General features: G+C 44.6%; 1 protein-coding gene across 1 annotated transcript in view; it reads left to right on the top strand.

Moving 5' to 3' along the window:
• Positions 1-15111, top strand: part of LOC116361744 (G-protein coupled receptor 54-like) — a 37240-nt gene that overhangs the window by 16223 nt on the left and 5906 nt on the right. The window contains exons 4-5 of the mRNA XM_031816101.1: positions 4941-5179; positions 6846-7004. Coding sequence (XP_031671961.1) covers positions 4941-5179; positions 6846-7004 — 398 coding nt within the window. The remainder of the gene's footprint in view (positions 1-4940; positions 5180-6845; positions 7005-15111) is intronic.

Raw genomic sequence — 15111 nt, 5'->3', positions numbered from 1 at the left:
CCCACTGGCTCCAGGTCATCTACAAGTCTATGCTAGGTAAAGCTCCGCCTTATCTCAGCTCACTGGTCACGATGGCAACACCCATCCGTAGCACGCGCTCCAGCAGGTGTATCTCACTGATCATCCCTAAAGCCAACACCTCATTTGGCCGCCTTTCGTTCCAGTACTCTGCTGCCTGTGACTGGAACGAATTGCAAAAATCGCTGAAGTTGGAGACTTTTATCTCCCTCACCAACTTCAAACATCAGCTATCTGAGCAGCTAACCGATCGCTGCAGCTGTACATAGTCTATTGGTAAATAGCCCACCCTTTTCACCTACCTCATCCCCGTACTGTTTCTATTTATTTACTTTTCTGCCCTTCTGCACACCAATATCTCTACCTGTACATGACCATCTGATCTTTTATCACTCCAGTGTTAATCTGCAAAATTGTAATTATTTGCCTACCTCCTCATGCCTTTTGCACACATTGTATATAGACCCCCCCTTCGTTTTCTACTGTGTTATTGACTTGTTAATTGTTTACTCCATGTGTAACTCTTTGTTGTATGCTCACACTGCTATGCTTTATCTTGGCCAGGTCGCAGTTGCAAATGAGAACTTGTTCTCAACTAGCCTACCTGGTTAAATAAAGGTGAAATAAAATAAAAATACCACACACACATACCTCACACACCACACCACACACCACACACACACACCACACACACACACACCACACACACACACCACACAAACCACACCCACATACCAAACACACCACACACACCACACACACACACACCACACACACACACACACCACACACACATACCACACACACCACACCACACACACCACAAACACACACCACACATACCACACACACCACACACACCATACACACCACACACACACCACACCACACACACCACACACACCACACACACCACACACACCACACAAATCACACACACCACACCACACGCACCACACCACACACCACACACACCACTCACCACACACCATACACACACCACACACCACACACACCACACAGCACTCACCACAAACCACACACTGTCACATCTATTCTGTTATATTTCCTTATCTGTGCGATACATACTCTCTATCTCTCCATCTCTCTTTCTCTCCATATCCTTCTCACTATCTCTCCTTCTCTCTCTCCATCTCTCTATCTCTCCATCTCTATCTCTCCATCTCTCCCACTCTTTCTCTCCATCTCTGTCTCTCCATCTCTCCATCTCTCCATCTCCTTCTCTCCATCTCCATCTCTCCTTCTCTCCATCTCTCCTTCTCACTATCTCTCCTTCTCTCTCTCTCTATCTATCCATCTCTCTATCTCTCCATCTCCTTCTCTCCTTCTCTCCATCTCTCTATCTCTCCATCTCCATCTCTCCATCTCTCTATCTCTCCATCTCCATCTATCTATCTCTCTATCTCTCTCTCTCCTTCTCTCCATCTCTGTCTCTCCATCTCTCCATCTCTGTCTCTCCATCTCTCCATCTCTCTATCTCTCCTTATCTCTATCTCTCCTTCTCTGTCTCTCCATCTCTCCATCTCCATCTCTCTATCTCTCCTTCTCTCCATCTCTCCTTCTATATTTGTCCTGCTCTCCTTCTCTCCATCTCTCCTTCTATATTTGTCCTGCTCTCCTTCTCTCCATCTCTCCTTCTATATTTGTCCTGCTCTCCATCTCTCTATCTCTCCATCTCTACATATCTCCATCTTTATCAATCTATATCTCCATCTCTATCTCTCTATCTATCTCTACATCTATTTTTCTCTCCATCTCCATCTCTATTCAATTCAATTCAAGGGGCTTTATTGGCATGGGAAACATGTGTTAACATTGCCAAAGCAAGTGAGGTAGATAATATACAAAAGTGAAATAAACAATAAAAATTAACAGTAAACATTACACATACAGAAGTTTCAAAACAATAAAGACATTACAAAGGTCATATTTTATATATATATATATATACAGTGCCTTGCGAAAGTATTCGGCCCCCTTGAACTTTGCGACCTTTTGCCACATTTCAGGCTTCAAACATAAAGATATAAAACTGTATTTTTTTGTGAAGAATCAACAACAAGTGGGACACAATCATGAAGTGGAACGACATTTATTGGATATTTCAAACTTTTTTAACAAATCAAAAACTGAAAAATTGGGCGTGCAAAATTATTCAGCCCCCTTAAGTTAATACTTTGTAGCGCCACCTTTTGCTGCGATTACAGCTGTAAGTCGCTTGGGGTATGTCTCTATCAGTTTTGCACATCGAGAGACTGACATTTTTTCCCATTCCTCCTTGCAAAACAGCTCGAGCTCAGTGAGGTTGGATGGAGAGCATTTGTGAACAGCAGTTTTCAGTTCTTTCCACAGATTCTCGATTGGATTCAGGTCTGGACTTTGACTTGGCCATTCTAACACCTGGATATGTTTATTTTTGAACCATTCCATTGTAGATTTTGCTTTATGTTTTGGATCATTGTCTTGTTGGAAGACAAATCTCCATCCCAGTCTCAGGTCTTTTGCAGACTCCATCAGGTTTTCTTCCAGAATGGTCCTGTATTTGGCTCCATCCATCTTCCCATCAATTTTAACCATCTTCCCTGTCCCTGCTGAAGAAAAGCAGGCCCAAATCATGATGCTGCCACCACCATGTTTGACAGTGGGGATGGTGTGTTCAGGGTGATGAGCTGTGTTGCTTTTATGCCAAACATAACGTTTTGCATTGTTGCCAAAAAGTTCAATTTTGGTTTCATCTGACCAGAGCACCTTCTTCCACATGTTTGGTGTGTCTCCCAGGTGGCTTGTGGCAAACTTTAAATGACACTTTTTATGGATATCTTTAAGAAATGGCTTTCTTCTTGCCACTCTTCCATAAAGGCCAGATTTGTGCAATATATGACTGATTGTTGTCCTATGGACAGAGTCTCCCACCTCAGCTGTAGATCTCTGCAGTTCATCCAGAGTGATCATGGGCCTCTTGGCTGCATCTCTGATCAGTATTCTCCTTGTATGAGCTGAAAGTTTAGAGGGACGGCCAGGTGTTGGTAGATTTGCAGTGGTCTGATACTCCTTCCATTTCAATATTATCGCTTGCACAGTGCTCCTTGGGATGTTTAAAGCTTGGGAAATCTTTTTGTATCCATCTCCGGCTTTAAACTTCTTCACAACAGTATCTCGGACCTGCCTGGTGTGTTCCTTGTTCTTCATGATGCTCTCTGCGCTTTTAACGGACCTCTGAGACTATCACAGTGCAGGTGCATTTATAAGGAGACTTGATTACACACAGGTGGATTGTATTTATCATCATTAGTCATTTAGGTCATAATTGGATCATTCAGAGATCCTCACTGAACTTCTGGAGAGAGTTTGCTGCACTGAAAGTAAAGGGGCTGAATAATTTTGCACGCCCAATTTTTCAGTTTTTGATTTGTTAAAAAAGTTTGAAATATCCAATAAATGTCGTTCCACTTCATGATTGTGTCCCACTTGTTGTTGATTCTTCACAAAAAAATACAGTTTTATATCTTTATGTTTGAAGCCTGAAATGTGGCGAAAGGTCGCAAAGTTCAAGGGGGCCGAATACTTTCGCAAGGCACTGTATATAGTGTTGTAACGATGTGCAAATGGTTAAAGTACAAAAGGGAAAATAAATAAGCATAAATATGGGTTGCATTTACAATGGTGTTTGTTCTTCACTGGTTGCCCTTTTCTTGTGGCAACAGGTCACAACTCTTGCTGCTGTGATGGCACACTGTGGAATTTCACCCAGTAGATATGGGAGTTTATCAAAATTGGATTTGTTTTCTAATTCTTTGTGGATCTGTGTAATCTGAGGGAAATATGTCTCTCTAATATGGTCATACATTGGGCAGGAGGTTAGGAAGTGCAGCTCAGTTTCCAACTCATTTTGTGGGCAGTGAGCACATAGCCTGTCTTCTCTTGAGAGCCAGGTCTGCCTACCACAGCCTTTCTCAATAGCAAGGCTATGTTCACTGAGTCTGTACATAGTCAAAGCTTTCCTTAAGTTTGGGTCAGTCACAGTGGTCAGGTATTCTGCCACTGTGTACTCTGTTTACCGTCAAATAGCATTCTAGTTTCCTCAGTTTTTTGTTAATTCTTTCCAATGTGTCAAGTAATTATCTTTTTGTTTTCTCATGATTTGGTTGGGTCTAATTGTGTTGCTGTCCTGGGGCTCTGTGGGGTGTGTTTGTGAACAGAGCCCCAGGACCAGCTTGCTTAGGGGACTCTTCTCCAGGTTAATTTCTCTGTAGGTGATGGCTTTGTTATGGAAGGTTTGGGAATCGCTTCCTTTTAGGTGGTTATAGAATTTAACGGCTCTTTTCTGGATTTTGATCATTTGCGGGTATCGGCCTAATTCTGCTTTGCATGCATTATTTGGTGTTCTACGTTGTACACGGAGGGTATTTTTGCAGAATTCTGCATGCAGTCTCAATTTGGTGTTTGTCCCATTTTGTGAATTCTTAGTTGGTGAGCGGACCCCAGGCCTCACAACCATAAAGGGCAATGGGTTCTATAACTGATTCAAGTATTTTTAGCCAGATCCTAATTGGTATGTTGAATTTTATGTTCCTTTTGATGGCATAGAAGGTCCTTCTTGCCTTGTCTCTGAGATCGTTCACAGCTTTGTATATCTCCATCTCTCCATGCCCATCTCTCCATCTATCCTGCTCTCCATCTCCCCTCTCTCTCTTATCATCTCTATCTCTATCTATCCTGCTCTCCATCTCTCTCTCTCGCCATCTCTCTATCTCTCCACCTCTCATCTCTCCATCTCTCCCTCTCCATCACTCCGTCTCCATATCTCTCCATCTCTCCACCTCTCCATCTCTCTATCTCCATCTCTCCACCTCTCCATCACTCTGTCTCCATATCTCTCCATCTCTCCATCCTTCCCCCAGGTTCTCTCCTGCTGTCAGTGCCTATAGCTCTGTATCAGCGTTTAGAGGAAGGCTGTTGGTTCGGTCCCCAGACCTACTGCAGCGAAGTGTTTCCTTCAGCCCGCCTCCAGAGAGCGTTTATCCTTTACAGCTTCCTGGCTGTCTACCTGTTACCTCTCGTCACCATCTGCTTCTGTTACGCCTTCATGATCAAACGCATGGGACAGCCCTCGGTACAGCCCACCGACAGCAACTACCAGGTAGTTAGACAACACAACCTGTCTACCCCTTACCCTAACCTCATCCTCTAACCCTCCCCTAACCCCATCCTCTATCCTAACCATAACCCCATCCTCTAACCTTACCCTAACCCCATCCTCTAACCTTCCCTAACCCCATCCTCTAACCCTCCCCTAACCCCATCCTCTAACCTTACCCTAACCCCATCCTCTAACCCTCCCCTAACCCCATCCTCTAACCTTCCCTAACCCCATCCTCTAACCCTCCCCTAACCCCATCCTCTAACCTTACCCCGACCCCATCCTCTAACCCTCCCCTAACCCCATCTTCTAACCCTCCCCTAACCCCATCCTCTAACCTTACCCTAACCCCATCCTCTAACCCTCCCCTAACCCCATCCTCTAACCCTCCCCTAACCCCATCCTCTAACCCCATCCTCTATCCCTCCCCTAACCCCATCCTCTAACCCTCCCCTAACCCCATCCTCTAACCTTACCCTAACCCCATCCTCTAACCTTACCCTAACCCCATCCTCTAACCCTCCCCTAACCCCATCCCCTAACCTTACCCTAACCCCATCCCCTAACCTTACCCTAACCCCATCCTCTAACCTTACCCTAACCCCATCCTCTATCCCTCCCCTAACCCCATCCTCTAACCCCATCCTCTATCCCTTCCCTAACCCCATCCTCTAACCCTCCCCTAACCTTACCCTAACCCCATCCTCTAACCTTACCCTAACCCCATCCTCTAACCCTCCCCTAACCCCATCCTCTAACCCTCCCCTAACCCCATCCTCTAACCCTCCTCTAACCCTCCCCTAACCCCATCCTCTAACCTTACCCTAACCCCATCCTCTAACCCTCCCCTAACCCCATCCTCTAACCCTCCCCTAACCCCATCCTCTAACCTTACCCTAACCCCATCCTCTAACTTTACCCTAACCCCATCCTCTAACCCTCCCCTAACCCCATCCTCTAACCCTCCCCTAACCCCATCCTCTAACCCTCCCCTAACCCCATCCCCTAACCCTCCCCTAACCCCATCCTCTAACCCCCCCCTAACCCCATCCTCTAACCCTCCCCTAACCCCATCCTCTAAACTTACCCTAACCCCATCCTCTAACCCTCCCCTAACCCCATCCCTAACCTTCCCCTAACCTTAACCCCTACCCCTTACCCTAACCCCATCCTCTAACCCTCCCCTAACCCCATCCTCTAACCCTCCCCTAACCCCATCCTCTAACCTTACCCTAACCCCATCCTCTAACCCTCCCCTAACCCCATCCTCTAACCCTCCCCTAACCCCATCCTCTAACCCTCCCCTAACCCCATCCTCTAACCCTCCCCTAACCCTCCCCTAACCCCATCCTCTAACCCTCCCCTAACCCCATCCTCTAACCCTCCCCTAACCCTCCCCTAACCCCATCCTCTAACCCTCCCCTAACCCCATCCTCTAACCCTCCCCTAACCCTCCCCTAACCCCATCCTCTAACCCTCCCCTAACCCCATCCTCTAACCCTCCCCTAACCCCATCCTCTAACCCTCCCCTAACCCCATCCCTAACCTTCCCCTAACCTTAACCCCTACCACCTTACCCTAACCCCATCCTCTAACCTTCCCCTAACCTTAACCCCTAACCCCACCCCTATGCCCACCCCCTAACCTTAACCCCTACCCCCTGTAGGTAATAGCCCAAGCAGAACGTGGTGCAACAGTAAGGGCTCGTGTCTCTAGGATGGTGGTGGTGATGGTGGCTCTGTTCACTGTGTGCTGGGGGCCCATCCAGATCTGCATCCTGCTCCAGGCCTTCGGACCACACCTGCGCTCCTACGCACTCTACAAGGTAATTCTGTCTGCCCTACACACTCTACAAGGTAACTCTGTCTGCCCTACGCACTCGACAAGGTAACTCTATCTGCCCTACACACTCTACAAGGTCACTCTGTCTGCCCTACGCACTCTACAAGGTTATTCTATCTGCCCTACGCACTCTACAAGGTAACTCTGTCTGCCCTACGCACTCTACAAGGTTATTCTATCTGCCCTATGCACTCTACAAGGTAACTCTGTTTGTCTGTCTGCCCTACGCACTATAAAAGGTAAGTCTGTCTGTCTTTCTATCTGTCTGTGTGTCTGCCTCTACAAGGTAACTCTGTCTGTCTGTTTGTCTGCCCTGCGCACTCTACAGGGTAACCCTGTCTGCCCTACACACTCTACAAGGTAAGTCTGTCTGTCTGTCTGTCCTATTCCAATATTCCGCCATATTCCAAATGCGATCTACCCCAGCCTTGTATTAGTCCCTTCTCCTTTAGTCAACCTGACTAGTTCCCACTAGAGTTATCCTGCTGCCTATTCATTAATAAACTGAGTTATATAGCTATTCTATGGTAACAAGCCACCCGTCATCACAGTGGACAAATGGCAGGCTTGAGGTTAACTCCATTTAATGTCTCTTCAATTCAGGAAGTACACTGAAATTACAACTCCAATTATTTTCAATGCGTTTCAATGACTGAAAATGTGGCGTTTGAATTTGGTTTACTTTCTGAATATATTGGAATTTCAATGGAATTGACCCCCAACCCTGGCAGGCACTGAACAGAGATGGTGGAGCACTGAACAGAGATGGTTGAGCGCTGAACAGAGATGGTGGAGCGCTGAACAGAGATGGTGGAGCGCTGAACAGAGATGGTGGAGCGCTGAACAGAGATGGTGGAGCGCTGAACAGAGATGGTGGAGCGCTGAACAGAGATGGTGGTGCGCTGAACAGAGATGGTGGAGCGCTGAACAGAGACTGTGGAGCACTGAACAGAGACGGTGGAGCGCTGAACAGAGACGGTTGAGCGCTGAACAGAGATGGTGGAGCGCTGAACAGAGATGGTGGAGCACTGAACAGAGATGGTGGAGCGCTGAACAGAGATGGTGGAGCGCTGAACAGAGATGGTGGAGCGCTGAACAGAGATGGTGGAGCGCTGAACAGAGATGGTGGAGCGCTGAACAGAGATGGTGGAGCGCTGAACAGAGATGGTGGAGCGCTGAACAGAGATGGTGGTGTACTGAACAGAGATGGTGGTGTACTGACAGAGATGGTGGTGTACTGAACAGAGGTGGTGGAGCACTGAACAGAGGTGGTGGAGCACTGAACAGAGATGGTGGAGCACTGAACAGAGATGGTGGAGCACTGAACAGAGATGGTGGAGCACTGAACAGAGATGGTGGAGCGCTGAACAGAGATGGTGGAGCGCTGAACAGAGATGGTGGGAGCGCTGAACAGAGATGGTGGAGCGCTGAACAGAGATGGTGGAGCGCTGAACAGAGATGGTGGAGCGCTGAACAGAGATGGTGGAGCGCTGAACAGAGATGGTGGAGCGCTGAACAGAGGTGGTGGAGCACTGAACAGAGATGGTGGAGCGCTGAACAGAGATGGTGGTGTACTGAACAGAGATGGTGGAGCACTGAACAGAGATGGTGGAGCGCTGAACAGAGATGGTGGTGTACTGAACAGAGATGGTGGAGCGCTGAACAGAGGTGGTGGAGCACTGAACAGAGGTGGTGGAGCACTGAACAGAGATGGTGGAGCACTGAACAGAGATGGTGGAGCACTGAACAGAGATGGTGGTGTACTGAACAGAGATGGTGGAGCGCTGAACAGAGGTGGTGGAGCACTGAACAGAGATGGTGGAGCACTGAACAGAGATGGTGGAGCGCTGAACAGAGGACTTGGTTGGGTTGTGTTTCGGAGGACACATGGCTCTCGACCTTCGTCTCTCCTGAGTACGGGAGTTGCATTGTTGAGACAAGACAGTAACTACTAACAATTGGATACCACGAAATGAGAAAAAGGGGTAATAAAGAATATGTGGACAACTATAAATACCTAGGTGTCTCTATAGACTATAAACTCTCCTTCCAGACCCATATCAAACATCTCCAATCCAATGTTAAATCTAGAATTGGCTTCCTATTTCGCAACAAAGCATCCTTCACTCACACTGCCAAACATACCCTCGTAAAACTGACTATCCTACTGATCCATGACTTCAGCGATGTCATTTACAAAATAGCCTCCAACACTCTACTCAGCAAATTGGATGTATTCTATCACAGTGCTATCCGTTTTGTAACCAAAGCCCCATATACTACCCACCACTGTGACCTGTACTCTCTCGTTGGTTGGCCCTCGCTTCATACTCGTCGATAAACCCACTGGCTCCAGGTCATCTATAAGTCTTTGCCCCACCTTATCCCAGCTCACTGGTCACCATAGCAGCACCCCACCCGTAGCACGAGCTCCAGCAGGTATATTTCAACGGTCTCCCCAAAGCCAAGTCCTCTTTGGCCGCCTCTCCTTCCAGTTCTCTACTGGCAATGACTGGAACAAACTGCAAAAATCACTGAAGCTGGTCTTATATCTCCCTCACTAGCTTTATTAAGCATCAGCTGTCAGAGCAGCTTACCGATCATTGCACTTGTACATAGCCCATCCGTAAATAGCCCACCCAAATACCTCATCCCCATACTGTTATTTGTTTTTTGCTCCTTTGCACCTCGGTATCTCTACTTACACATCATCACCTGCACATCTATCACTCCAGTGTTTAATTGCTAAATTGTAATTATTTTCGCCTCTATGGCCTAGTTATTGCCTTACCTCCCTAATCTTACTACATCTGCACAAACTGTATATAGATATTTCTATTGTGTTATTGACTGTACGCTTGTTTATTCCATGTTTAACTGTGTGTTGTTTCTGTTCACACTGCTTTGCTTTATCTTGGCCAGGTCGCAGTTGTACATGAGAACTTGTTCTCAACTAGCCTACCTGGTTAAATAAAGGTGTTTCTCAACTAGTCTACCTGGTTAAATAAAGGTGTTCTCAACTAGTCTACCTGGTTAAATAAAGGTGTTCTCAACTAGTCTACCTGGTTAAATAAAGGTGTTCTCAACTAGCCTACCTGGTTAAATAAAGGTGTTCTCAACTAGCCTACCTGGTTAAATAAAGGTGTTCTCAACTAGCCTACCTGGTTAAATAAAGGTGTTCTCAACTAGCCTACCTGGTTAAATAAAGGTGTTCTCAACTAGCCTACCTGGTTAAATAAAGGTGTTCTCAACTAGCCTACCTGGTTAAATAAAGGTGTTCTCACTAGCCTCCTGGTTAATAAAGGGGTAAGGGTTCTCAACTAGCCTACCTGGTTAAATAAAGGTGTTCTCAACTAGCCTACCTGGTTAAAGGTCTCAACAGCTTCATGGTAAAGGTTCTCAACTAGCCTACCTGGTTAAATAAAGGTGTTCTCAACTAGCCTACCTGGTTAAATAAAGGTGTTCTCAACTAGCCTACCTGGTTAAATAAAGGTGTTCTCAACTAGCCTACCTGGTTAAATAAAGGTGTTCTCAACTAGCCTACCTGGTTAAATAAAGGTGTTCTCAACTAGCCTACCTGGTTAAATAAAGGTGTTCTCAACTAGCCTACCTGGTTAAATAAAGGTGTTCTCAACTAGCCACCTGGTTAAATAAGGTTTTCATACTAGCCTACCTGGTTAAATAAAGGTGTTCTCAACTAGCCTACCTGGTTAAATAAAGGTGTTCTCACTAGGCCTACCTGGTTAAATAAAGGTGTTCTCACTAGGCCTACCTGGTTAAATAAAGGTGTTCTCAACTAGCCTACCTGGTTAAATAAAAGGTGTTCTCAACTAGGCCTACCTGGTTAAATAAAGGTGTTCTCAACTAGCCTACCTGGTTAAATAAAGGTGTTCTCAACTAGCCTACCTGGTTAAATAAAGGTGTTCTCAACTAGCCGACCTGGTTAAATTAAAGGGTTTCTCAACTAGGCATACCTGGTTAATATAAAGGGATGTTCTACAGAGCAAACAACGTAGCCTCCCTGGAGTAAGAGAGCAAGGTGTTCTGTCAACTAGCCTACCTGGTTACATACTAAAGGTGTTCTCACTAGGTCCCTACCTGGTTAAATAAAGGTGTTCTCAACTAGCCTACCTGGTGAAATAAAGGTGTTCTTCAATCTAGGCCTACTGGTTAAATAAAGGTGTTCTCACTAGCCTACCTGGTTAACTAAAGGGTGTTCTCAACTAGCCTACCTGGTTAATAAAGGTGTTCTTCACTAGCCTACCTGGTAATAAAGGTGTTTCCTCAACTAGCCTAACTGGTTCAATAAAGGTGTTCTCAACTAGGCCTCCCTGGTTAAATAAAGGTGGTTCTCAACGAGCCTACCCTGGTTAAATTAAAGGTGTTTCGTCAACTAGCCTACCTGTTAAATAAGGTGTTCTCCACTAGCCTACCTGGTAAACTAAAGGTGTTCTCAACTAGCTACCTGGTAAATAAAGGTGTTCTCAACTAGCCTACCTGGTTAAATAAAAGTGTGGTTCTCAACTAGCCTACCTGGTTAAATAAGGGTGTCTCACTAGCCTACCTGGTTAAATAAAGGTGTTCCTCAACTAGCTCTACCTGGTAAATAAAGGTGTTCTCAACTAGCCTACCTGGTTAAATAAAGGTGTTCTCAACTAGCCTACCTGGTTAAATAAAGGTGTTCTCAACTAGCCTACCTGGTTAAATAAAGGTGTTCTCAACTAGCCTACCTGGTTAAATAAAGGTGTTCTCAACTAGCCTACCTGGTTAAATAAAGGTGTTCTCAACTAGCCTACCTGGTTAAATAAAGGTGTTCTCAACTAGCCTACCTGGTTAAATAAAGGTGTTCTCAACTAGCCTACCTGGTTAAATAAAGGTGTTCTCAACTAGCCTACCTGGTTAAATAAAGGTGTTCTCAACTAGCCTACCTGGTTAAATAAAGGTGTTCTCAACTAGCCTACCTGGTTAAATAAAGGTGTTCTCAACTAGCCTACCTGGTTAAATAAAGGTGTTCTCAACTAGCCTACCTGGTTAAATAAAGGTGTTCTCAACTAGCCTACCTGGTTAAATAAAGGTGTTCTCAACTAGCCTACCTGGTTAAATAAAGGTGTTCTCAACTAGCCTACCTGGTTAAATAAAGGTGTTCTCAACTAGCCTACCTGGTTAAATAAAGGTGTTCTCAACTAGCCTACCTGGTTAAATAAAGGTGTTCTCAACTAGCCTACCTGGTTAAATAAAGGTGTTCTCAACTAGCCTACCTGGTTAAATAAAGGTGTTCTCAACTAGCCTACCTGGTTAAATAAAGGTGTTCTCAACTAGCCTACCTGGTTAAATAAAGGTGTTCTCAACTAGCCTACCTGGTTAAATAAAGGTGTTCTCAACTAGCCTACCTGGTTAAATAAAGGTGTTCTCAACTAGCCTACCTGGTTAAATAAAGGTGTTCTCAACTAGCCTACCTGGTTAAATAAAGGTGTTCTCAACTAGCCTACCTGGTTAAATAAAGGTGTTCTCAACTAGCCTACCTGGTTAAATAAAGGTGTTCTCAACTAGCCTACCTGGTTAAATAAAGGTGTTCTCAACTAGCCTACCTGGTTAAATAAAGGTGTTCTCAACTAGCCTACCTGGTTAAATAAAGGTGTTCTCAACTAGCCTACCTGGTTAAATAAAGGTGTTCTCAACTAGCCTACCTGGTTAAATAAAGGTGTTCTCAACTAGCCTACCTGGTTAAATAAAGGTGTTCTCAACTAGCCTACCTGGTTAAATAAAGGTGTTCTCAACTAGCCTACCTGGTTAAATAAAGGTGTTCTCAACTAGCCTACCTGGTTAAATAAAGGTGTTCTCAACTAGCCTACCTGGTTAAATAAAGGTGTTCTCAACTAGCCTACCTGGTTAAATAAAGGTGTTCTCAACTAGCCTACCTGGTTAAATAAAGGTGTTCTCAACTAGCCTACCTGGTTAAATAAAGGTGTTCTCAACTAGCCTACCTGGTTAAATAAAGGTGTTCTCAACTAGCCTACCTGGTTAAATAAAGGTGTTCTCAACTAGCCTACCTGGTTAAATAAAGGTGTTCTCAACTAGCCTACCTGGTTAAATAAAGGTGTTCTCAACTAGCCTACCTGGTTAAATAAAGGTGTTCTCAACTAGCCTACCTGGTTAAATAAAGGTGTTCTCAACTAGCCTACCTGGTTAAATAAAGGTGTTCTCAACTAGCCTACCTGGTTAAATAAAGGTGTTCTCAACTAGCCTACCTGGTTAAATAAAGGTGTTCTCAACTAGCCTACCTGGTTAAATAAAGGTGTTCTCAACTAGCCTACCTGGTTAAATAAAGGTGTTCTCAACTAGCCTACCTGGTTAAATAAAGGTGTTCTCAACTAGCCTACCTGGTTAAATAAAGGTGTTCTCAACTAGCCTACCTGGTTAAATAAAGGTGTTCTCAACTAGCCTACCTGGTTAAATAAAGGTGTTCTCAACTAGCCTACCTGGTTAAATAAAGGTGTTCTCAACTAGCCTACCTGGTTAAATAAAGGTGTTCTCAACTAGCCTACCTGGTTAAATAAAGGTGTTCTCAACTAGCCTACCTGGTTAAATAAAGGTGTTCTCAACTAGCCTACCTGGTTAAATAAAGGTGTTCTCAACTAGCCTACCTGGTTAAATAAAGGTGTTCTCAACTAGCCTACCTGGTTAAATAAAGGTGTTCTCAACTAGCCTACCTGGTTAAATAAAGGTGTTCTCAACTAGCCTACCTGGTTAAATAAAGGTGTTCTCAACTAGCCTACCTGGTTAAATAAAGGTGTTCTCAACTAGCCTACCTGGTTAAATAAAGGTGTTCTCAACTAGCCTACCTGGTTAAATAAAGGTGTTCTCAACTAGCCTACCTGGTTAAATAAAGGTGTTCTCAACTAGCCTACCTGGTTAAATAAAGGTGTTCTCAACTAGCCTACCTGGTTAAATAAAGGTGTTCTCAACTAGCCTACCTGGTTAAATAAAGGTGTTCTCAACTAGCCTACCTGGTTAAATAAAGGTGTTCTCAACTAGCCTACCTGGTTAAATAAAGGTGTTCTCAACTAGCCTACCTGGTTAAATAAAGGTGTTCTCAACTAGCCTACCTGGTTAAATAAAGGTGTTCTCAACTAGCCTACCTGGTTAAATAAAGGTGTTCTCAACTAGCCTACCTGGTTAAATAAAGGTGTTCTCAACTAGCCTACCTGGTTAAATAAAGGTGTTCTCAACTAGCCTACCTGGTTAAATAAAGGTGTTCTCAACTAGCCTACCTGGTTAAATAAAGGTGTTCTCAACTAGCCTACCTGGTTAAATAAAGGTGTTCTCAACTAGCCTACCTGGTTAAATAAAGGTGTTCTCAACTAGCCTACCTGGTTAAATAAAGGTGTTCTCAACTAGCCTACCTGGTTAAATAAAGGTGTTCTCAACTAGCCTACCTGGTTAAATAAAGGTGTTCTCAACTAGCCTACCTGGTTAAATAAAGGTGTTCTCAACTAGCCTACCTGGTTAAATAAAGGTGTTCTCAACTAGCCTACCTGGTTAAATAAAGGTGTTCTCAACTAGCCTACCTGGTTAAATAAAGGTGTTCTCAACTAGCCTACCTGGTTAAATAAAGGTGTTCTCAACTAGCCTACCTGGTTAAATAAAGGTGTTCTCAACTAGCCTACCTGGTTAAATAAAGGTGTTCTCAACTAGCCTACCTGGTTAAATAAAGGTGTTCTCAACTAGCCTACCTGGTTAAATAAAGGTGTTCTCAACTAGCCTACCTGGTTAAATAAAGGTGTTCTCAACTAGCCTACCTGGTTAAATAAAGGTGTTCTCAACTAGCCTACCTGGTTAAATAAAGGTGTTCTCAACTAGCCTACCTGGTTAAATAAAGGTGTTCTCAACTAGCCTACCTGGTTAAATAAAGGTGTTCTCAACTAGCCTACCTGGTTAAATAAAGGTGTTCTCAACTAGCCTACCTGGTTAAATAAAGGTGTTCTCAACTAGCCTACCTGGTTAAATAAAGGTGTTCTCAACTAGCCTACCTGGTTAAATAAAGGTGTTCTCAACTAGCCTACCTGGTTAAATAAAGGTGTTCTCAACTA

This window comes from Oncorhynchus kisutch, linkage group LG3, assembly GCF_002021735.2.
Source record: "Oncorhynchus kisutch isolate 150728-3 linkage group LG3, Okis_V2, whole genome shotgun sequence".
Lineage (NCBI taxonomy): Eukaryota > Metazoa > Chordata > Actinopteri > Salmoniformes > Salmonidae > Oncorhynchus > Oncorhynchus kisutch.
The sequence above is the reverse complement of the archived record's forward strand: the minus strand, read 5'-3'. Positions and strand labels throughout refer to the sequence as shown.